The sequence below is a fragment of the Sciurus vulgaris genome, assembly GCF_902686455.1.
Source record: "Sciurus vulgaris genome assembly, chromosome: 3".
NCBI classification, from domain to species: domain Eukaryota; kingdom Metazoa; phylum Chordata; class Mammalia; order Rodentia; family Sciuridae; genus Sciurus; species Sciurus vulgaris.
This window is the reverse complement of record NC_136463.1, coordinates 124,174,487-124,200,966: the sequence shown is the minus strand read 5'-3', so window position 1 is coordinate 124,200,966 and position 26,480 is coordinate 124,174,487. Positions and strand designations below refer to the sequence as shown.

Genomic DNA, 26,480 nt, shown 5'->3' with positions numbered 1-26,480 from the left:
GTTATTAATAATCCCAGAAGGCACAGGATACTTATAACAAATAGTGAAGTAGCAGATGACATCAAAATATGTAAGAGACAGCTGGGCGTGATGGCACACATCTGTAATCCCAGCAGCTTGAGAGTCTGAGGCAGAAGGATCGCAAGTTCAAAGCCAGACTCAGCAAAATCAAGGTGCTAAGCAACTCAGTGAGACCCTGACTCTGAATAAAATACAAAATAGGGCTGGGGATATGGCTCAGTGGTCGAGTGCCCCTGAGTTCAATCCCCAGTACCAAAAAAAAATGTGTGTGTGTGTGTGTGTGTGTGTGTGTGTGTGTGTGTGTATGAGAGACAATATGCAAAGTATGGAGGGAGCAAAGATTAATCATGCATGATTGTAGCCTTCAAGAACTTGAAAATTAGTGATAAAAATAAACAGCAGGGCACGGTGGTGCATGCCTGTAATCCCAGCAATCTGGGAGACTGAGTCAAGAGAATTCCCAAATTCGAGGCCAACCTGGGGAACTAGATGAGACCCTGTCTCAAAAATAAAACATAAAAAGTGCTGGGGAGGTAGATCAGTGTTAAAGCATTCCTGGGTTCAATCCGCATACCAATATTAAGAAAGAAAAGAGAGAAAAAAAAGAAAAGAAAAGCAGACAGATAATAGATGACAATTATGTAGCACTCTTCACCATATGGTCTGAAAATTTGTGATATTATAATTCCAAGAATTCAGACTTATTCAAAGAACAGTACCTAGGAAGGACTTTTTGGAAGAGATAATACCTGAGTGGAATTTTCAAGTTAATTCCTGTTTTCATCACATTTAAGGAATCAGAAGTATAATTTCTACTGAAGTAACAATAAAGAGAATTTACTTCCAAAAATACTGAAAGGTTTCAGATCTACAATCAAACAATCCTAGAACTTTCATTTAAGCATTTCAGCTTATTATCACCATTTTTTTCTTTTGTTTTTGCTTTTTAATATATTATGGAGTATGGGCTAATAGTAAAAGAAAAACAGACTGATAACTGAGAGTTCTTCAAGTGAAATAATTATTCTCTATTCAAGTCAAATTTCCGTGACATTCACCACTTCACAGTAGATTATGGATCTTAAAGTAAACTGTGAATCTCTCTGATTATATAAAGTAGTTTAATATTTGCTGAGCTCTTCTCCTTTCTTTGGTGGTCTCAAAAACAGTAATAGAATGGGCTTTGTTCTTCTGTAATTTTCAATTTGTCTGCCCTTGATTAAAAAATAAAAATTTAAAAAAAAAACTCCAACACAGATTAAACAAATGGGAATTCCCTCCTTCAATTCTAGTTTATGAAGAATAAAGAATTAGTTTATAAAGAACAAAGAACTTTCAGGGTCCTATGTAAGAAATGACTCAGAACCTAGATGCCCTTCAATAGATAAATGGATAAAGAAACTATGGTATATATACACAATGGAATATTACTCAGCCATAAAGAAGAATAAAATTATGGCATTGGCAGGTAAATGGATGCAGTTAGAGAGTATCATGCTAAGTGAGATAAGCCAATCCCAAAAAACCAAAGGCTGAATGATCTCTCTGATAAGCAGATGATGATACATAACAGGGGGTGGGAGGAGGCAAGAGTGGAGGAAGGATGGATTGTATAGAGGAAAAAGAAGGGTGGGGAGGGGGTGGGGGGAGGAACAATAACAGAATGAGACAAACATCATTTCCCTATTACATGTATGATTACACAAATGGTGCAACTCTACTTCATGTTCAAACAGAGAAACAACAGTTGTACCCCATTTGTGTACAATGAATCAAAATAAATAAATTTAAAAATAAATAGTAAAGTAGATAAGTAATATATATATATAACAAGTAAAATATGAATATATATAATAAGTAAAATAAAAGTAGATAAGTAAATTAAAAAAAAAAAAGAAATGACTCAGGCCTGGGGCTATAGCTCAGTCAGTGATAGAGCACTTTCCTAGCATGTGTGAGGCCCTGGGTTTGAACCCCAGCCCACAAGGAAAAAAGAAAAAGAAATGACTAAATATCTGCTGAATAATAAAAGTCACATGTTGATTTCAATAATGCTAAATGTTCACCTAACAAAATATGTTAAGTCAACCCCTCACAATAAGCCTGAGAAAAATGAATGTATAACCACCATTTTTATAACTGAAGAAACTGAGGCTCAGAAAGACAATATAGCTAGCTAGTTTCACACAGAAGTGAAACTAAACTGCAAATTTCAGACTTTTTGAATCAAAACAATTTAATTTCCATCACTAAAAGTTAAGAATTATTGCTATTAATTTGAGGAAATAAGAATGTTTAAAAATTGTTTAAATAAAAGAGGACAGTTATCACAAATTACTCCTAAGATGTCCATTCCTAAAGTGGTTTAAGAACAACCTGTTTGTTATCTATCTCAATAATGATTAATTTCTAAACAACAAACCATTTTCTAAGTTAAGAAACAACAGACGTCCAGACATGAGCTCACCTCTCTCCAGTTCATCACCAAAACTCAAACCGAGCCACCGTCATCTTTTACCCTAGACTGCTTGCCCCCTGTGCGTTTTTCTTACACCTTCCAACCTATTGTGGCAAAACAGTTCACCCTTTTTAAATACATATCTGATCAACTCACTCTTGAGGTTAAAACTAATTTCTATGATGTCTCACTACATTCAGAATAAGACAGAAAATTTTACTGAGCCCATGAGAACCTGTCTGATCTGGATCTAGTCTAATATGGTGGCTTATTGGGTCACTATCCCCTATAGTCACTTCACAACAAACCACCCCAGCCTTTTACAGTACCTTAGAAATAGGCTCATTTCCATCATAGGTATTTTCCACACACTCGCCCCACCTGCCCTGAAATCTAAGAAGGATCTATTTTGTGTAATTTTCTTTGTACTTATCTAGTTGGGTTCATTAAGTGTCTTGCATCTATAAATCAATGTTTTCAGCCCAATATGGGGGAATCTAGCCATGATCTCTTCAAATATTTGGGGACTTAAATAACATGCACTTTAGATCATCTGAATTTAATAGGTCCCTGAGGCTCTGTTATATTTTCTTTAATCATTTTTCTCTCTGTCCTCTAATCTATTGATTCATCTTTAAATTCACTGACTTCTATCCTATCAAATCTGCTACTAAGTCAATGCAGTGAAATTTTTTTAATTCAATTATTATACTTAATAAAATTTTGTCCTAGAATTTCACTTTGGTTCTTTTTGTTTACATTCTGTGCTAAGATTCCTGTCTCTTCACTCATTAATAACACCACATTTTCCTTTAATTCCTTTAACATATTTTCCTTAAACTTCTTGAACATATTATAAATAGCTGAACATATTTGTAACAGTTGCTCTCATATCTTATCAGTGAAATCCAACCTCTGAGTCACCTTAAAGTCAATTTCTAGTGGCTATTTTTTTTTTCTTGCCTATAGCATACAGTTTGTTTTCTTGTATTTTCGCCAGTTTTTATTATATACTGGATATTCTCACAACACATTATAGAACATTTTGGATTCTGCTTCCTTCCTCTAAAGAGTATTATATTTTGTTTTAGAAGACAGTTTAATCACAGACTGATTACCTAAAATGCATTAAGGCTTGGTTTTATGCTTGATAAGGAGATCTATGAAAAACCTCATGTGCACAGAAGACCCTCTAGATTCACAGGAATCACCTCCAAACTCTTCCTTCCCTACAGATCCTGTTAGAGTTATAGGCCTTCTTAAGCCTTATATAATACAGACTTTACTCCAACATTTGGCCTGCTAGTAACTCAACTAAATGTCTGGGGTAATAGCAACCGTCTCTATAGTCTGGTTGGACAGAAACTTCAATGGCCCCCCAATACTGCATGACCTCTATTATTTCTATTCTGCTTTTAACCCCAAAGTAATCAGTCTAGTAAGGCTTAGGGTAGTCTCATTCTGTATTTATGCAATCCAGTCTTCAGCCAAGCACTTCCAGGAATCCCTCACAGGTCAAAAGTTGTTCTTGTTTGAAGACAGGGAGTAAAGTATAATTATAAAAATGTTACATCAAGTGTTAGGAGACTGGGGCTTCCCAAAATAAATTAGCTGTGAGGTCTTAAATAGGTCATTTAATTCTTCTGGGGCTTAGTTTCCTCATCTATAAAATAAGTTATCTTTTAACTTCAAGTTTTAGCATTCTATGAAAAAAAATCTACATTTTGTTTTTAAAGTTCTATAGTACAATTTTATTATAGTAACATAATTACAAATTTCTTATATCTAACATTTTACTCACCAGAAGTTAGATCTTTGTAGTTTTGTTGGTTTGTCAAAACCTGAGTAAGAACAGACCTCATTGCTCCTCCCATTTTAGTCAGGTCTTCTAAAAAGGAAATTTGAGGTTCCAAAAGCTGAAGGACTTTGTTAAGGTCTTTTTCTGATGGTACATCAGCTGCTAAAAAGAAAAAATTATATATTTATATATTTTATATATGCATATTACATATGCAAATTATATATATGTACACATATGAAATTTGTATGTGTATATATAGATAGATAAATAGATAGATAGATATGTAAAATCAAGAATAACTTGAGGCTGAACATGGTATAGGGCAGGTGGATTACACCTATAATCCCAGAGACCCAGGAGGCTAAGGCAGAAGAATCACAAGTTCGAGGCGAGCCTCAGCAACTAAGTGAAACCCTATCTCGAAATAAAAAATAAAAAGGGCTGGGGATGTAGCTCAGTGATAATGTACCCCTGGGTTCAATTTCCAGTACCCAAGAAAATAAATAAATAAATAAATAATACGAGTAACTTTATTTAAAATATTTTGCTCAGAGTAATACTTTTTAAATTATGGACACTTAGATGACAGTAGTTTATAATCAAAAAAGTCAATATGGGAAGTCTGTTTAGAAAACTGACATCTGCCCAGATCTAGTCAAGGGTACACTTGCTCAGAATTTAGTCCTCTTTGAAAAGTAGATGAGACAAAGAGATGATCCAGGAAGCATTAAATGTTAATTTGTGTTTAAGAACCATGTGGTCTGAGAGTGAGGGTCTTATACTTCCAGATAAATAAATGCAATCATTAGATAATCTCAAAATAAGATACTATTAAAGAAAAAGTAGAACTTTTTCTACTTCAATAAAACAACACAGAATTCAAATTATGTTGAGAGTAGTAGAACATTATCTTTGAAAAAATATGTCATCTCTAAATTTAAAGCTATATAGTAAATAGCCCATCCTCTACCATATTTCTATATGGACTCCTGATAGCTGAAAATCAAAACATCTAAATGAGAGAAAACTATTTTTATAAACGGGAATAATTTTATTAAAAACTAAAAAATACCAGGCAAGTCAAACACAGGGACATATGAGCCCAGGTACCTGGGAGGCTGAGGCAGAACAATCACAAATTCTAGGCCAGCCTTGGCAACTTAGTGAGACTCTGTCTCAAAAGAAAAACTAAAAAGGACTGGGGATATTGTTTAGTGGTAATGCAACCCTGTGTTTAATACCCAGTAGCACAAAAAAAAAGTACACATATACGCACACACACAGCAGGTAAAATACCTAGTACAGCTGAAGGGAGAGATAAAAATCTTGAACAGTAATGACACAAAATATTAAATATGAAAAGAAAAAGATGTTTTGAAGAAGCTGAGGTCTAAAAGGAAGAAGTGAACAGAAATCTTTAGAGCTGAACCATAATTATTAAAAGAAGAATACATAGAAGAAAGCTAAGGGAGCACTGGTGCACCCAGGAAAAGTGACATTAATTTCACTTAGTGGAAAGCTAATGCTGTATACTATTCATTGGTATACTCTTCCCAATGATTCATATAGTAACATGTGTAATTAATATTTACATTTGGTTTCTAAAGGTTCTGACACAAGCTATAACAATGGTCAAAGAATTATAGGGTGAAATGAGAAAGAACTCAAAGCAACTATGAAACCACAAGATCCTTTAACTTCCATTATGTTAGATTAATTTACAGTGATCTCTATATAAAATAATGGAGTTGTTTTGCTTTTCATTTTTTCTGAGTTTTTGGGGCTTGGGTTTTGTTTGTTTGTTTGTTTGTTGCACAGAAATTGAGGCTGAGGCCCAGAATAGCCAAAGCAATCCTGGGCAGGAAGAGTGATGCAGGAGGTATCACTATACCAGAACTTAAACTCTATTATAGAGCAATAGTAACAAAAATGGCATGGTATTGGCACCAAAATAGACAGGTAGACCAAAGGCTCAGGATAGAAGACACAGAGATACACCCACATAAGTACATTTTCTCATACTAGACAAAGATGCTAAAAACATACAATGGAGAAAAGATAGCCTCTTCAACAAATAGTGCTGGAAAAACTGGAAATCCACATGCAGTAAAATGAAATTAAACCCCTATCTCTCACCCTGTACAAAACTCAACTCAAAATGGATTAAAGATCTAGGAATTAGACCTGAGACGCTTCACCAAACAGAAGAAAAAGTAGGCCCGAATCTCCATCATGTTGGCTTAGGACCAGATTTCCTCAACAAGACCCCCATAGCACAAGAAATAAAAGCAAAAATCAATAAATGGGATAGATTCAAACTAAAAAGTTTTTTTTCTCAGCAAAGGAAACAATCAATAATGTGAAAAGAGAGCCTACAGAGTGGGAGAAAATCTTTTCCACACACACTTCAGACAGAGCACTCATCTCCAGAGTTTATAAAGAACTTAAAAAACTTTACACCCAAAATACAAAGAACCCAATCAATAAATGGGCTAAGAAAATGGGCAGACACTTCACAGAAGATATACAGGTGACAAAAAAAATATGAAAAAGTGCTCATCATCTCTAGTAATTAAAAATGTAAATTAAAACCACCCTAAGATTTCATCTAACTCCAATTAATGGCTATTATCAAGAACACAAGCAATAGTAAGTGTTAGTGTGGATATGGGGGAAAAGGCACACTCATACATTGCTGGTGGAGTTGCAAATCGGTGCAGCCACTCTGGAAAGTAGTATGGAGATTCCTCAAAAAACTTGGAATGGACTTACCATTTGACCCAGCTATCCCACTCCTTGGTTTATACCCAAAGGACTTAAAATCAGCATACTACAGTGATGCAGTCACATCACTGTTCATAGCTGCTCAATTCACAATAGCTAGATTGTGGAACCAACCAAGATGCTCTTCAAATGATGAATAGATATGTATACACAATGGAATATTATTCAACCATAAAGAAGAATAAAATTATGGCATTTGCAGGTAAACGGATGGAGCCGGAGAATATCATGCTAAGTGAAATAGGACAAGTACAAAATACCAAAGGCCAAATGTTTTCTCTGATAAGTGGATGAAGAGACATAATGAGGGGGCATGGAGGCAGGCAGGCGATATGAAGGAACTTTGGATGGTATAGAGGAAAATGGGGCAGGAGGTTGTGGGGAAGGAAAGATAGTAGACTAAGACAGTATTACCCTATGTGTATGTATGATTACATGAATGGTGTGAATCTACATTGCATACAGCCACAGAAATGAAAAGTTGTACCCCATTTGTGTACAATGAATCAAAATGCAGTCTGTAGAAATAAAAATGCAAAGAAAAAAAAGAAATTGATGATGAGTACGAAAAGGTAATAGAAAGGAAAATTTCATGAACCTGTATTTTGAAATTCATCTTTATACAAAAAATGCTTCTACCTATTTGTGTTTTCAAATAATGGTAAGAGATGATTCTCACAGCTAAATACTTAAGTCATCTACATTTTTAACTGCTAAATATCACCAAAGGAAAAAATTAATATAATTATACTTTTATGTGACATATTCATTGATTAAAGTAGTGGTAAATTTTAAGGTTTCTAATAATAAATTACTTGAACCTATTACATTTCAAAATAGAACCCTTGTAATACAAAAGATAAATTCAAGAAAAAATCTGTTAACTAGTTTATGAGAAATAAGCAAGCAACTAGTGAGAACCTGTCTCAAAATTTAAAAAACTGGGAATGTAGTTCAATGGTAGCATACCCCTGGGTTCAATTTCCAGTATCAAAAAAATAAAAAATAAGAGCCATCTCAATAACCCAGCAGATACCTGGTTCTTTCACTCCAAAGAAACAGCAGTTTGGGACTAAATCAAAATAATATTTTTCTGTATTTTAAGATATGTATTCTGAGAGGAGTGGAAGTACTTAACAATTATTGTATATTTTTGCTTATAAATGTACAAATAAGAAAATATAATGCTTTACTTATAATAAAGATAACAAGATAGTTTTAGGAAAAATGAAGATGTTACATATAATATTCTTTCAACTTTAAGGATGAGGATAGAAAAGAGATAAAAATGTGTACAACAGTTTCAAACTGAATATAAGATTATTTATAGAACCAAGCATGGTGGTGCACAACTATAATCCCTGCTCCTCAAGAGAATGAAGAAGAATTATGACTTTAAGTCTAGTGGGCAAAATAGTAAAACAATGTCTCAAAAAATAAAGCTGGATGACTAGATAGAATCACCTAAAGAAATATGATGGATAGACAGATGACCAAGACTAAACAAAGATCAAATAAATACAATCGTTTAAGATTATTTATGGTATTGAATAATATAAAAATAATGCAAAATACAGTCATTAGGACAAAAATGCAAATATCATTAGAAGGGTAAAAGACAGCATAAAAGGCTGGAATATAGATCAGAGGTAGCAAGGACAAATTCCTGATTCAATTCCCAGGACCATGAAAAATAAGCCAGACATGGTGGCACATGCCTATAATCCCAGTGACTCAACAGGTTGAGGCAGGATAACAAGTTCAAGGTCAGCCTGGTCAACTTAGTGACCCTGCCTCAAAATAAATTAAAAGGGCTGGTGTATGGCTCAGCCCTGGGTCTGATCCTCAGAATAAAATTAAAAGGGATGGGGTATGGCTCAGCCCTGGATCTGAACATGGCAAATAAAATTTAAAAATTAAAGTTAACTTTAAAAAATTGAATAAGACAATTAAAAGTTAACAAATTCATTTTACATCACTGATGATCTCTAACTCACATCAGACTAAGAACTTTCATAGATACCAAAATCTAAATATTTAACTAAAATATATTAATCAAGATTGTGGCAGGCTGGGACTGTAGCTCAGTAATAAAGAGTTTGTCTATCATGTGTGAGGCACTGGGCTCAATTCTCAGCATAGCATATAAACAAAATAAAGACCCATCAGCAACTAAAATAATTTTTTTTTTAAATATTGGGCTCAATTCTCAGCATAGCATATAAACAAAATAAAGATCCAACAACAACTAAAAAAAAAATTTTTAAATATTGTGACTAAATCTTAAAAGAATACCCATAATTTGGTTGTTTTTTTTAATTTTTTAATTTTTTTATTTTTACAGACTGCATTTTGATTCACTGTACACAAATGGGGTACAACTTTTTGTTTCTATAGTTGTACACGATGTAGATTCACAACATTTGTGTAATCATACATGTACACAGGGTAATGATGTCTGTCTCATCCCACTATCTTTCCTACCTCCACACCTCCCCTCCTCCCATAATTTGAATGTTTCTCTTCTTAATACTAACATGATGCACAGACCTACACATTTTACAAGTATTATGGAAGTAAGCAATTTGAACTTTTTATAAATTATTATATAAAATATATGAAGGGGAATAAAAAAATATATATAGACTTCTACCAGAAAGAAAAAAATAAAGTATAATGATGTTTTTATCTTCTAAAAATATAAATTAAATTCAAACATTTCCAGGACTTCTTAATTCTGCTCTATCATAATGATTACAAATAAAGTGAATTTAATCCCATAAAATGGATTACTACTTCATTTGCAAAAGGTCAAATAAGTTTGATCAAAAATATCTTGACACCGAACCATGACTACTACAAGGTATCTATAGCAATATCATTTATTCTAGTGTTTTTATTCAGTCTCTGTAGTCATCTCTTTTAAAATGGTAAACAAAAAATAAATGATGTCTAAAAAATTCACCTCATTATTAATGTAAAACTTTGTGAACTAGGAACTTAAAAAGAGTACTAGCAAGGAATAGTTTGAAACATACCTGGTTCATTATAGCCTTCTCTTAAGTACTGAATAAGACAAAAAATAAATCTTGGAAGAACAAATTCAGACATCATCAGTAAGTCTTTGGGAACACAGGGAATATTTGAACTTGATTTAATCTGATGCCTTTTGCAAACCTGTAATGAAAAAAAAAAGAAAAAAATTAATAGTGATACCCAACTGGCCAACAATATATTACTTCCACTCCCACCATTCATAAACAAATACAGACCAATATCAAAGTCAATATAATCTTCTTTATGATTTTTAAAGCACCAAGTTAAAAGAATATAAGTTGTTCCTTTTCTTTTTGCAGTGCTAGAGATCAAAACCCAGAGTCTCATGCATGGTAAGCAAGCTCTCTACCACTAAGTCTCACCACTGGTCCCAAAAGAATACAGTTTTAGTTGGTCTTTAAAAAAAAAAATGGCATTCAGGAATATTTTTCCTAAGACAAAACCAATTAGTTAAGTTCCAATTAGAATACAAAAAGAAAATCTCATTACGGGATTTATGTTTGAACTGCAGTGTGTTACTTCCAATTACTGTTGCTTTCCTTTATAAACCATTAAAATGAATTGATCATTCCAAAGAATTTACAGTTTCCATTCATATATCAACTACTTCTAACTTACTGCCTTAATAGATAAATGATATAAATATTTGTTTAAAGTTTAGACAAACATTTAAGTGTATGCCTTCCTTCTAATCTTGTTCATAGTCATTTTAAAGTACAACTGGTACACTTGAGAAAAATGATGTAAACTATTCTATATCACAATCCAAATAATTAAAATGTTACTTTGTTACTATATACAAAATTGCAACATTAAATATGTAAAATGCCTAGAAATACCTTTAATAGGAAGTGTACACAACGTATCCCAGCTAAAAAACACTGAAGATCTGAATAGAGAAAAACTACACTCCTACATAGAAAAACTGATTTTGTTTTGTATTGGTTTGATTTTTTTTCTCAAAACAACATAATTTGGCCAGCATCATTCCCATTTTTCTCCTTTCCCTTCCCTCTTTCCTTCCCCACCCTAGACCCTTTTCTTTACTCTGCTGATCTCCCTTCAATTTTCATGAAACTACCCTACACCTGAAGGAAAACCTGATTGTATTTTAAAAATAAGGAGAAAAAGAGAAAAAAAGGCAGTTCCTCAAACGTAATGACATTAGGTTTAAATTAATCATAATCTAATTATAAAGTTAAGGAGGATATGTGTCAAAATAATAGCAACACTGGAAAAATGATTAATAATGAATTTTTAAAATATATTAATTGCAGATGGACACAACACCTTTATTCTATTTATTTATTTTTATGTGTTGCTGAGGATCAAGCCCACTGCCTCACATGTTCCAGCAAAAGGATGAAGATGGGGAGGAGGAGGAGGAAGAAGAAGGGAGGGAGGCAAGAGGAAGGAAAAGAGGGCAGTTGAAGCAAAAATTTAGATAAATGTTGAGTCGGGTGATGGATATGTAAAGGTTCAATGTCATGTCTATTTAAAATCTTTCACAGCATAAGAATTTTTTTCATCTTGCAGGTTAAAAAAGATTTATCTTACTAATTCTTGACTTGAAAATATCTTCAGAAATTTTTGTTATCATACACATATGAAAGGAAACAGGTCATTCTTTTAGTACTACTTTGACAATGTCTATTAAAAAAAATTTTTTTGGAGTTGGGTGCAGTACGGGGGATTGAAACCAGAGGCACTTTACCACTGAGTTACACTACATACCCAGCCCTTTTTATTTTAATACGGGGTCTCACTAAGTTGCTTGGGGAGTTGCTAAGTTGCAGAGGCTGACCTTGAACTTGTGTTCCTCCTGCCTCAGCTTCCCAAGTTGCTGGTATTATAGGTATACGCCACCGTGCCTGGCTAAATTTTTAAATATTCATAACACTAGCCATGTATTTCTATTTCTAGAAATTTATTATAGAGAAATATTTCTAAATTTGGAAAAACATATTTACAAAAGATAGTCATTACACTAGTCTGCAATGTAAAAAATCAGAAACAACTCCTGAGTTCATTGATAAGAGAAAAATTAACCAAAAAATGGTAGAGCCATAAATACTTTGCACTTGTAAAAAAGAACCAGGTAGATCAACAAGCACTGAAGTGGCCAAAATAAATTGAGAAAACAGTTGTATAATAGTATATATATTATAATATCTTTTATAAAGAAAATTTTAGAGAAAGAAGGCCAAAGAAAAATGTTAATGAATGTAAAAAGAAAAATATTTTGAAAATGTGTGAGAATTTGGTGTAAATTAACTGAGATGTGGTTTACTTTTACATTAATTCTACCAGTAATGTTTGAGTTTTATATAACAAAGCACACATATAATTTTTTAATTAAAAAGGAAAAATTTAAACCAAAACAAACAAGTGGTCCTATACATGGGGCTTCAGTTCCATAGCTCAAAGCATAAATTCTTAACCTTTTTTTTGTTCACAGACACTTTAAGAATCTAATGAAGGGGCTGGCGTTAGGGCTCAGTGGAAGAGCATTTGCCCAACAAGTTCAAGGCCCTGGGTTTAATTCCTAGTACCAAAAAAGAAAAAAGAAAAAAAGAAAGAAAAAATCAAAAGGAGGTTATAATTTCTTCTTAAGAAAAAAAATATACATACACGCAAAATACAATATTCAGAATCTTTACACTCCACTGAAGTCTATCAACCCTTAAGGTGGAGCTTCTAATTGTTACGTCAGTAGATACAGACTTCCTCAGTCTTCAAGCCGGATAAAAGAAGCAAGATCTAAGCAGCCTCCACGGCTGTCCCAGTGTTCCATCCAAATATCATTTTCTATATCCACCATATCACAAAAAAAGTTTAGAAAACATTATACCTGAAGGTCCAAACCTTGATGTAAAGAGAATTTAAGAATTTCTTCTACCTGGAACACACAATATCTAAATAAAAACAAGAGAACTTTTTAAATGCTACCATTTCTATAAAAGTCCTCAAAGATAAAGTAAAACTTGAACTGTGAAACAAATTAGTGAGCCAGTGGTGATCTAAGATAATTTAGACAATTTAAAGAGCCTTATAAGCATAAATGTAAAAAACAGAAAATGCAAGGAAGGAAAGTCAGAATAGAAGAATGGGGAAATACACTAGGCACAAAAAACTGAGAATGGGGGCTGGGGTTGTGGCTCAGTGGTAAAGTGCTTGCGTAGCACGTGTGAGGCACTGGGTTCAATTCTAAGCACCACATATAAATTAATGAATAAAAAATAAAGGTCCATCAACCACTAAAAACATATAAAAAACTGAAGAATGTAATGAAAGACATTACAGTTGAAAAACAGGAAAACAGAAAAGATGAGAAAGCACAGAATGCTCACTTGAACATTTTCTGCACAGGAAAGATGTCAACTCAAAAGGGCTACTGGGTAAAGAATAAAAAATAATTTGAACAATGTTAAGTAGCATTGAGGAGTAAGTTTCAACCTGGAAATAAGTTTAAGGAACAGCAAGAATAGTCTAAGTAATTTAGGAATGAGGTTTCCAGCAATGTATCAAAAGGCTGCAAACTGAAAAAAATAATAGCCAAAAGAATAAAGAACAAAGCTCTGAGAACTAATTTAAGAAAAGTAGGTACTATCGTCTGAATAAGTGTCCCCAAAGGCCCGTGTGTTAAAGGCTTGGTCCTCAGCCCATGACATTACTGGGAGGTGATAGAACCTTTAAGAGAAAAAGTCTTTGTGGAAAGTATTCCAGTTACTGGGGTTGTGCCCTTGAAAAGGATATTGGGACCCCAGCCCCTTCCTCTTTCTCTCTTTCACATCCCAGCTATGAAGTGAATTGTTTTTTGCCACATACTACAGCCATGATGTCCTTACCTCACCACAGGTCCCAAAGCAACAATCAACCAATCATGCACTGAAAACTCCAAAACTATGAGCCTAAATCAATTTTTTCACTTTATAAGCTGATATCTCAAGTATTTGTTACAGTAAAGGAAAGTTAACTCAGTAGGATTGTCCAACATGGATATAACATACCACAAGATTGCCAAACAAAACTGGTTTTTGAGCACAATGTGGACACTAAAGCATCCTTCATGGCAGGTGATAATAAAGGCTTGATGAAACAAAAAATTAATCTAACAGTAAAACATCAGAAATTATTTTAAGGGCATATAAGCCTGACAAAGGAAACAGTGCATGAATAGGTATTGCAGATCTCTCCAAAGAACAAGAAGAGGTCTATCCACACAACCAGTATGATTTCCAATTAACAATGTGGCTGGAAGTGGTGTGGTAACATTAGCAGTTCAGAGATCACAAATACTTTTTTCAAGGACACTTAACAGTTTTGCAAGATTAAAAAGGTTAAATATTGATTTATTGTCTTGGGCCTTGGAACCCAGGAGGAACACAACAGATGTCCTAAAGCAGATGTTCATAAATATTTCTTGAATAACTAAAATAAATCTGTAAATAATAGACCCACCTGAAACTGAGTTGGGTTTCAGTCCTGAATTGTCCATGTGACCTTTGGCAGGTAACTCAGATCCCCTCTTTGCCCTCCACATTTATAGAGTGCCTACTGTGTAGGAGGCCCTGGGCAAAAGCCACTTTTCTTAATTCTCTATGTGGAATACCAACTCCCAAAAGGACATTGCTAAACTTGAGCTGTAGTTGTATCTGAAACAAAAATTCTGCTTTGCTAGTTTACATAATACTGGTGTTTGTGGGCTCAAGACACAAAAAGAGAAATAAATTATTTTTGTAAAGAAGATTAAATATGGGGCTGGGGTTGTGGCTCAATGGTAGAGCACTTTCCTAGCATGGGTTTGATTCTCAGCACCACATATAAATAAATGAATAAAATAAAGGTCTACCAACATCTAAAAAATTTTTTTATAAAAAAGGTTAAATATTCCTTAGTAGGGTAAGATGTTACAGATCATCAAATGAAATGAAAAAAATAGTGGATAAAATGACCTCTCAAAATTTTATTTGAATTATCTTTTCAAAAATTTTCACTTAAGTATAATTGATAGAAATCTTCCAAAGTTAAGTGTGTAACTCAATGAAGTATCAGGAAATGAACATGCCCATGTAACCTCTGATTCAAGATCAAGAAATAGAACATGACCTGCCCTCCAGAAACCCTCCTTCTGAATTCACTAGTATCAAGTTTAAACATCCTGGACTCTAAGAGCAGCAGAGGTAAAATGAAACATGGGGCAGAGGAGGTTCTGGTGGTCCATTACAAATTACTGAGACTTGTTTGGGGATAGAAAGGCAAGGAGAGGTCAACTAAAATAACCACATATTTCAAGAATTAGAGAAGCACCTAAAATAAACTACTCCCCTAACAAATTAGCCTTTGGCATATACATCCCACTCCCTACTTAGCACAAATTACACATATATACATTATTTTGCATGTAAATTTAGAGATCCCTAGATATTCATATACTCCAGATTAAAAGTCCTTGATGATATAATCTGTGTCCTTCGTTTTACAGATGGAAAAAATCTCAGAAACATTAAATGATATACCTTATAAAATTGTTAAAAGATTTCTGGAGACAACAAAAGGGATACTATAAATACATATTGAATGGTATCTACCTAATCTAATCTGTATATTTAATATTATCCCAGTAAACATACAAATAAGAGATTAAATAGATTCTAAAGTTCACATGAAAAATAAGAATAAGAAACTTCTGTAAAACAAGAGTAAAGATATACTCCATGTATGTATAATATTTCAAAACACATTCTATCAGGTATAACTAAAAAGAGCAAGCAATTTTTTTTTTAAAAAGGGAGTAAAGAAAGTACAAGGAATGGTAGTACTTGCCTATAAACCCAGATACTCAGAAGGGATCACAAGTTGGAGGCCCACCTCAAATTTAAAAATAAAAAGGGCAGAGATGTAGCTCAGTAATAGAGTGTCCCTTGGTTTGATCCTCAGCAAATGAAAGAAAGAAAGAAAAAAGGAGGGAGGGAAAGAAAGAGAAAAGAAGGAAGAAAGGAAGGAAATTAGGCAGGTTTGGCAGGTAGGGTTGGTCTATCATATTAAGAGGAAAAAAGTAATGAAGAGTGAAGTAGCTTTTCTTAACATTAAAACATTTTTAAATGGAAATAAATCACATATTTACCCTTTAGGAACCTTATTCTTCTAGAGGGCAGAGAGAACATGACGATAAATAAATAAAGATCCCAAAAGAACACAGAAAGGAAAGGCAAGCATGGTGGCACCACGCCTGTAATCCCAGCAGCTCAGCAGGCTGAAGCAGGATTGATTGCAGGTTCAAAACCAGCCCCAGTAGACTAGGGTTCTAGTTCAGTGGTATAGCACCTGCCTAGCATGTGCAAGGCACTGGGTTCAATTCTTAGCACCATATATATATATATATATATAAATGAAAGGTCCATCGACAATTTTTAAAACATTAAAAAAAAAAAAAAAAGCTAGCCTCAGCAACTTAGCAAGGTTGGAGGCAACCTAGTGAGACCCTGTCTCCAAAATAAAAAAACAAAAAAGAGCTAGGGATGTGGCCTCAGTAGTTAGCATCCCTAGGCTCATCCCCAATACCTAAAAATTAAAAAAAATTTTTTTAAAAATTAAAAAAACAATAAAAACAGAGAAAGGGGAACCTATAGTATTCTTCAGCCATTTCTCAAGACATACATTATTACATCTCTACTACATGGAACTTGAGAGTACAAATTCATTCATGTTACATTACATGAATGCTAAAAACTAAAAGGAAAATCTTTAAATTTCATCTACACGGGTTTAAATACTATTTGTTAGGCCCTAGAGTACTAATAGAGCAAAATATTATGAAAACTAAAAGTTCTAAATTCAGTTAAAGAGTACATATAAGATAAAAACTGAAAGTAACAATACAGATGTTGTAAATGAATTAAAACTATTATGAGGCCTGGGGTTGTAGCTCAGTGGTAGAGTGCTCACCTCGTGCATGTGAGGCACTGGGTTCGATACTCAGCACCACATAAAATAAAGATTTTTTAAAAGGTATATTATTTTACCAAACTATCATGTACAACCATAGAAATGAAAAGTTGTACCCCATTGTGTACAACTAATCAAATGTAGTCTGAAAAATAAAATTAAAAAACTATCATATAGTAAAAATAAATTGAATGCTCGAAGTAAACAGAAAACAATGTGGCACTGGCACATGAAAAAAAACAGATTAAGGGACAAACTAAAAGGGTCCAGAAATAGAACCAAATACACATGGAATTTAATTTATGCTAAAGGCAGAAATCCAATCTAGTTTATTCCAAAAAAGGGACATTGCGATAACTGTAGAAACCAGTGAAGCTAGGCCATGGATAAGAAATTTCCTCACAACTTAAACCATGATAATAGATAAATTTCTAATATATATTAAAAAGGTAAATGTAAAATTACAGTGCTAGATACTGGGGGATTTATTAATAATCATGTAGAGGGATAATCTGAGTATAATAAAACCTAAAACTCATAGCAGAAAAGGATTAATAAGCATAAATTTTAGAATAAAATTATCTACATGGAATAAATGAGAAACAATAGTAAAGTATTTGCAGACAGGTGCAAAGTGGTACACGCCTGTAATCCCAACAGGGGGATCAAAGCCAACTCTGCAAAGCCATAAGCAACCTGGGGAGATCCTGTCTAAAATAAAAATAAAAATGGGCTGGGGATGTGGCTCAGTGGTTAAGTGCCCCTGAGTTCAATCCCCAGGACCCCCCCCCAAAAAAACATAGTGTTTGCAACTCATAATTCCAAAGGGTTATTTTCCCTAAAAATAATACAAAAAAGAAAAAGTGAAGGGTTGGGGTTGTAACTCAGAGGTAGAGCAGTTCCTAGCATGACTGAAGAGGTGAGTTTGATACCTCAGCACCACAAAAGAAAGTGAAATGGTCTTAGTTTTAGTATCTATTATACATAGCATTTTAATCCAATATTAATGATGAACCTCTCTAAACCTCTTCCAACTCATTTTTTTTAAATGTTGATAAACCTTAAATTTTTTTTTTTTTTTTTTTTTTTTTTTTTTTTGCAGTGCTGGGGATTGAACCAGGGCCTTGTGCTTGTGAGGCAAGCACTCTACCAACTGAGCTATCTCCCCCAGCCTACACCTTAAATTTTTATTCATTTATTTATATGTGGTGCTGAAAATCAAACCCCAGGTGCCTCACACATACTAGGCAAGCTCTCGTACCACTGAGCCACAACCCCAACCCTCTTCCAACTCGTAATGCATAATCCCTTAATGCTTTCTGGGCTCTTTAATAAAGCCCTAAATTTTTTTCTTACCTTCAGATTTATAACTGTATTAGCTTGAACTCCTTTTAGATTGGAATTAAGTGATACAAAATACATATCAATATTTCCAGAAATGGCCCCGCATGGTGGTGCACACCTGTATCCAGCCAGCTCAAGGAGGCTGAGGCAGGAGGATCACAAGTTCAAAGCCAGCCTCAGCAACTAGCCAAAGCACTAAGAAACTCAGTGAGACCCTATCTCTAAATAAAATACAAAAAGGGCTGAGGATGTGGCTCAAGACATTAACTGCCCCTGACTGAGTACAATCCCTGGTGGGGGAAAAAAAAAAAAAAAAAAAACAAACCAGGACTATAATATCTAACTTAAAATTCCTATATGGGAGGGGATTGTAAAAAGGAAACACAAATAGAAATTAACAAGATAGTCATGTAATAATATGATCAAGAATCATAACAAAAGTTAATAGTCTAAATATTACAAAATTAGAAGACAAAGACTGTCAAACAACAAAAAGCAAAATCCAAATGTCTCTCCATATAAAATGCACTTTAAAAATAAGCGAACAGGGCTGGGGAGATAGCCTCAGCTGGTAGAGTGCTACTACTCAGGTACTCTACTGGTACTGAGTTCGATCCCCAGTACCACAAAAAAATAAATAAATAAAATAAGCGAACAGGGGCTGGAGGTTATGGCTCAGTGGTACAGCACTTGCCTGGCATGTGTGAGGCCCTGGGTTCGATACTCAGCACCCACATATAAATAAAATAAAACATCTATTGACAATTTTTAAAAAAAACTTTTTAAATAATAAGCAAACAGATGTATTTAAACTAAAAGTATAGAAAGAGGACATACAATGCAAATTCTAACTAAGACTAACCAATTGTCAAAATAAAAGCTAAAGGTACCTAATTTAAAAAATTAACAAACTAGGTATTGCACATTTTCAGGAAAATCTATACATAAAAGCAGATGCGGATAGACTTTCAACAGGTATGGGTGCTTTCCCCAAAAGGGAGAGCGCTTCCCAAAAACAGCAAAAAAATAATAGATTTTCTGGGAGCACATAGAAGAACCCTTAGATGACTTCCCAAGGTAAATATATCTCTAAGAATATAGGACATATGGTTGCGGTATAGCTCCGTGGCAAAATGCTACCTGGCTGGCAGCACAAGGGCCTGGATTCAATCCCCAACACAAAAAAAGACAATATAGCACAATCATATCTACTACAAATATGTGCATAAGTAAAAGAATTAAGCATCTCATTCAAAATTATATTTGTTCTCTACAAGAGAAGACACGCAATATCACTTTTCCTCAATCTATTATAATCAAAATTATTTAATTCTAAAAGGGGAAAACATTATAATGATATTCTTATTTACTCCCAAAATACATTGTACTAACTAAACAAAACATGTATCAGAAACAAAAGCCTTTATCTGGATGCTGGCAATCTTCAAAACCATTTTCTTTTTACTTGTAAAATTGTTACATTTTTGTTTTTATAAAATTTCAATTCATGTTAAAAAAATGCAAATAAAATCAAAAATAGCATGCTCTTAGGACTTGTACTTTTTAACCCACAGAGAAGTAGTCAATGAATTACCTTTCATCTCAAACACAAAAGCCCAGATAAAACATATGAATAAAATGTTTTTCCAGACATCAAAAAATGAAGAACAACAAACTCTAATAGATTAGAAGCAAACAAAGTGAGCCCTTAAAATGTTTCCCAGGTCCAAACACAAAAGGAGAATCAAAATGGTGCCAAAGAAAAAATTCCCAAATTGAGAAGACAGAATTGGGAGCTTAGGAAATCAATGCACCAAGTTTGTAGGACAGATCAGCAAAAAGAAACGAATTCCACAGAGAAATTATCCTTTAAATGCTGTATAGAATTCACCAGAGTAGGTGAGAATTCCCCAGAGTACTATTCAGCACTATAACTGTGATAAACTACCAAGGGCAAAAAATAAAAACATCTGAAAGGATCATAAGACAGTACACACTCAAATTCAGAATCAAGAATAGTGTCTCTCAGTAGAATGAATCAGACATAACTTTCCTATGTTTGCAATATGAATACACAACCAGTGTAACTCCACCTCAAATACACAACCCACAAGAATGGATCCTAGTAAGTTATACTCGAGTTATGTATAGTATGTCAAAACACCTTCTACTCGTCATATTATATCTAAAAATAACAATTTTTTTAAAAGAAAAGTTAATAGCCTCAATTTGTTAAAAAATAAAAGTAAAATAAAAATAAAAAGAATGACTGTCTGTTCATCAACCAGACTGAAAATCTCTTAATTCATGAGACACTGGGTAGACAAGTCAAAGGGTCTTTCCTCAGTAGTAGAGAATAATAAGCCTCAGACTGAGCACTTCTTCAGACTTAACAAATAACAAAAGCAATACCTAAAATGATCCAAGATAGTTAACTGTACACCAAAAATAAAGTTCAAAAATGCTCATAAGAAGACAAAATATCAAGCATCCAATAGGGTAAAATTCACAATGTCAAGCATCCAATAGAACATCAAGGAGGAGGGAAATACAACCTAAAATAAGAATTATAATCAATCAATTACAACTGACCCAGAATGCATGATAGAATTAGCAAACCAGAACATTAAGTTATTAAAACAGTATTCCCTAGATCAAAAGTTAAATAGTTATACAGATTTAATGCAATTCCTATTAAAATTCCAATGACATTCTTCATAGAAATAGAAAAAGCAATCATGAAATTCATTTGGAAAAATAAGAGACCCAGAATAGTCAAAGCAATCCTTGGTAAGAAAAATGAAGCAGGAGGCATCATAATATGATACCTTAAATTATATACTACAGAGCCATACCAACAAAAACAACATGATATTGGCACCAAAACAGATAAGTTGACCAAGTTGCCCTAAGTAACTTATAGAGACTCTGTTTCAAAATAAAAAATAAAAAGATCTGGGGATGTAACTCAGTGGCAAAGTGCCCCTGGGTTTAATCCCCAGTACCAAAAAGAAAAAAGAAAAAGTTCAAGACTGAAGTTCTTGGAATTAAAAACTAGAGTGACACATTTAAAAGAAAAAAATACAATGATTAGGATTAACAACAGATTGGATAAGACAAGAAGAGATTAGTGAACTTGAAGATACAACAGCAGAAACTAACAAAAGACAAAGACAAAAAAATTTAAAAAGCATCAGTGAGCTGTTTCAAGGAGACTAATATACTTGTAACTGAAGTCCCTCCTCCAAACTCAAAAAGGATAGAAAAATATATGAAGAAAAAATGCTCGAATTTAGTAAAAATTACAAACCCACAAATCCAAGAAGCTCAACAGACCCCCCAAAAAAAGATGGAAAAACTGCACTAATACATATTATAACCAAATTGCTCAAAATAAAGACAAAGAAAATCTGAAAGCAGGCACAAGGGGAAAAAAAAAAAAAACACCATGTAAGTACAGAGAAGCAAAGATAAACACAACAGTCAATTTCTCTTTGGATACAAAACAAGCAAGATGATACTGAAATAACAACTTTAATAAAAAAAAAAAACTGTACACCTAAAATTCTATATCCAGAGAAATTGTCCTTCAATAACTAAAGTAAAAATAAAAACATTTCAGACAGACAAGAAAATGAAAAGAATATATCACTAGCAAACCCATACAAGAAATGTTAGAAAGGAAGTCCTTCAAGCAAAAGACAAATGATACTAGAAAAAAATAGAAACTTATACAAAGGAACCAAGAGTACTGGATGAAATACCTAGCTAGGTAAGATATTTTTATTATTTAAATGTCTTTTTAAAGTTGCATGAAAATAACATCATATTCAGGAATTTGTGATGTATGCAAAATGTATAACAACAGTAAAATAAAGGTTTAGAGAAAAAATGGAATAAAGTTCCTGTATTGTACATGAAGTAGTATAAAAAGTAGATTGTGATAAGTTATAAAGATATATACTATAAAACATAAGGCAATTGAAATTGGGACAGCAATTTGCCTGTTTCCGAAAACTTTTATGCCAGCTGCTTTTTAAGGACACAGGAGAAAAACGCTAGGACCTGACCTAAAATGACAATGCTGACAATAATCAAAAGAAATATGGATGACTATAATATCAGACCAAATAGACTTCAAAATAATAAATCTTTACCAGGAATGAAGAATTGCTTTATATAATTATAAAAGAACGAATTCACCCAGAAGACACAACAATCCTAAGTGTGCACCTAACAAAAAGTTTCAAAATATAAAAAGCAAAACCTGACAATTGCAAAGAAAAAAGAGACAAATCTACAATTATACTTGACGACTTCAATGCTCCTTTCTCAGTGATTAATAAAACAAGTAGACAGAAAATTATCAAGAATTTAGGGGTTCACAAGGCCAACATCATTCTAAATGGAGAAAAATTGAAAGCATTCCCTCTAAAAACTGGAACAAGACAGTGATGCCCTCTTTCACCACTTCTATTCAACATAGACCTAGAAAGTCTAACCAGAGCAATTAGAAGAAGAAATTAAAGGGATATGAACAGGAAAAGAAGAACTCAATCTATCCATATTGCTGAAAACATGATTCTATATTTAGAAGACCCAAAAATTCCACCAGAAAAACTACTCGAACTCATAAATGATCCAGCAAGTAGCAGGACATGAAATTAACACCCATAAGTCAATTGCGTTCCTACATATCAGTGATGAACCACCTGAAAGAGAAATTAGGAAAACTACCCCATTCACATAGCCTCAAAAAATAAATATACTTGGGAATCAATCTAACAAAAATGGTGAAAGACCTCTACGATGAAACTACAGAACACTAAACAAAGAAACTGAAGATCTTAGAAGATGGAAAGATCTTCTATGTTCTTGGATAGGCAAAATGGCCATACTACCAAAAGTGCTATATAGATTTAATGCAATTCCTATTAAAACTCAAATGACATCTTTATAGAAAGAGAAAAAGCAATCATGAAACTCATTTGGAAAAATAAGTGGCCCAGAATAGCTAAAATAATCCTCGGCTAGAAAGTGAAGCAGGAGGCATCACAATGCCAGACTTTATATTACAGACTATAGTAACAAAAATGGCATGGTACTGACACCAAAGCAGACATGAAAACCAATGGTACAGAATGGAAGACACAGAGACAAACCCACATGAACACAGATATGTCATACTAGACAAAGGTGCTATAAATACACACTGGAGAAAAGATAGCCTCTTCAACAAATAGTGCTGGCAAACTGGAAATCCATATGTAATAAAATGAAATTAGACACCTATCTCTCACCCTGTACAAAACTCAACTCTTTAAGTGGATCAAGGACCTAGGCATTAGCCCAGAGACCCTAAGCCTACTAGAAGAAAAGCAGGCCCAAATCTCCATCATGTTGGCTTAGGAACTGAATTCTGGACAAGACTCCAAAAGTACAAGAAGTAAAATCACAAATCAATCAATCCAATAAATTCCAATAAACTTGGAATGGACCCACCATTTGACCCAGCTATCCCACTCCTTGGTTTATACCCAAAGAACTTAAACATAAGCATACTACAGTGATGCAGCCTCATATTAATATTCACAGCCTCATATTAAGAGTCACAGCAGCTCAATTCACAATAGCTAGATTATGGAACCAACCTAGATGCCCTTCAACTGACGAATGGATAAAGAAACCATGGTGTATATATACACAATGGAATATTACTCAGCCATAAAGAAGAATAAAATTATGGCATTTGCTGGTAAATGGATGAAGCTGGAAAATATCATGCTAAGTGAAACAGGACAACCCAAAAAACCAAAGGCTGAATGTTTTCTCTGATAAGTGCATGAAAATAGATAACAAGGCAGGGTGGTGGGGGGAAGAGAAGAATGAAGTAACTTTGGATGGTATAGAGGAAATTGGGGTGGAGGACAGAAAGATAGCAGAATGAAACAGTATTACCCTATGTATATGTATGATTACATGAATGGTGTGAATCTACATTGTGTACAACCATAGAAATGAAAAGTTGTACCCCATTTGTGTACAATGAAATCAAAATGCAGTCTGTAAAAAAGATTTTAATATAAAAAATTAAATAAATAAATGGGATGTATCAAATTAAAAAGCTTCTTCATAGCAGAAAAACAATCAAGAATATGAAGAGAGAACCTACAGAATGAGAGAAAAATCTTTGCCACACACAGTTCAAATAGAGCATTAATCTCCAGGATAATAAAGACCTCAATACAACAACAACAACAACAAACCACTGGGCATTGTGGTACACATCTGTAATCCCAGTGGCTTGGGAGGCTGAGGCAGGAGGATCACAAGTTCAAAGTGAGCCTCAGCAACTTAGTGACGACCTGTCTCTAAATAGAATTTTAAAAAGGGATAGGGATGTGGGCTCAGTGGTTAAGTTCCCCTGAGTTCAATCCCTATCACCAAAAAAAAAAAACACAAATAATCTAAACAAATAACCTAATCAATAAATGGGCAAAGGAACTGAACAGACACTTCACAGAAGAAATACAACATGGTCAACAACATTTGAAAAAATTTCAACACCATTAGCAATTAGAGAAATGAAAATTTAAAACACTGAGATTTCATCTCATTCCAGTCAGAAAGGCAATACAATACAAGTAACAGGCTGCAGATATAGCTACGCTGGTAGAGTGCTTTGCCTCACATGCACGCGGGTCATGGTTCAATCCCCAGTACCCCAAAAGTAAAAATGAAAAATACAAATAATAAACTTTGGCAAGAATGTGGGGAAAAAGTACACTCATACGTTGCTGGGAGGAATGCAAATTGCTGCACCCACTATGGAAAGCAGTATGGAGATTCCTAATAAAACTTGGAATGGAACCACCATTTGACCCAGCTATCCCACTCCTTGGTTTATACCCAAAGGACTTAAAATCAGCATACTACAGTGACACAACCACATCAATGTTTACAGCAGCTCAATTCACAACGGCTGAACTATAGAACCAACCTGCGTATCCTTCAACAGATGAATGGATATAGAAAATATGGTACATATACACAACGTAATATTACTCGGTCATAAAGAAAAATGAAATTATGGTATTTGCCAGTAAATGGATGGAACTGGAGGCTATCATGCTAAAGCAAAATAAGCCAATTCCCCAAAAACCACAGGCTGAATGAAAGTTCTCTGATATGCAAATGCTGACTCACAACAGGGGGTTGGGGAGTGAATTCACTGGATGAACAGGGGGAATGGGGCAAAAGGAGGGGAATGGGGCAAAAGGAGGGGTATGGGAATGGGAAAGATAGTAGAACGAATCGGACATATCTTATGTTCATATATGAATACACAACCCCTGTAACTCCGCTTCATGTACAACCACAAGAATGGGAAGTTTTATTCCATATATGTATGATATGTCAAAATACACTCTACTGGGGGTGGGTAGGGAAGAATGAAGGAACTCTGGATTACGCAGAAGGGAGGGGAGGGGTGGGAAGGGAAGGACAGTAGGATGAGACAGACCCTATATACATGTATGATTGATTACTGGTGTGACTCAGCACCACGTAGGGCCAGAGGAATGAGAAGTTATGCTCCATTTGTGTACAATGCATTCTATTGTCATGTAAAACCAATTAAAACATTTTTAAAATTCAAAAAACTGTTCTGTCATGTATCACTAAAAAAAAAATTTTTTTTAATATTGTTGTTTCAAAAAAAAAAGAATGTATGGGTTCAGTGGTAGAGTACTTGCCCAGCATGCATGAGACTTTGGGTTCATTCCCCAACACCGAAGAGGAAAAAAAAAAGTCTTCCTAAATTTAGAAGACCTGAAAAACACTATCAACCAACTTTATTATAAAACACTACACCCACAACAAAATAATACATTTTTTTCAAGTACATATGGACTATTCATCAAGGCATACTATATTCTAAAATAGAAAAGAAACATTAACAATTTTAAATGAATTGACTAAAGCATATTCTCTGACAATAACTGAATTAAACTAGAAATTACTAGTCAACAGAATCTGTAAAATTCCCAAAATATCTAAATAATCCAA

General features: G+C 33.9%; 1 protein-coding gene across 7 annotated transcripts in view; it reads right to left on the bottom strand.

Moving 5' to 3' along the window:
* Nucleotides 1-26,480, bottom strand: part of UBR3 (ubiquitin protein ligase E3 component n-recognin 3) — a 210,515-nt gene that overhangs the window by 169,727 nt on the left and 14,308 nt on the right. For 4 of the 7 annotated variants that reach the window (XM_079135462.1, XM_079135466.1, XM_079135463.1 and 1 more), the window contains exons 2-3: nt 10,103-10,240; nt 4,281-4,439 (exon numbers count right to left, since the gene is read on the bottom strand). In XM_079135462.1, coding sequence (XP_078991588.1) covers nt 4,281-4,439; nt 10,103-10,240 — 297 coding nt within the window. Of the gene's footprint in view, nt 1-4,280; nt 4,440-10,102; nt 10,241-26,480 lie in introns of those variants that run through there. The other 3 variants (XM_079135467.1, XM_079135468.1, XM_079135464.1) reach the window with 2 other exon arrangements.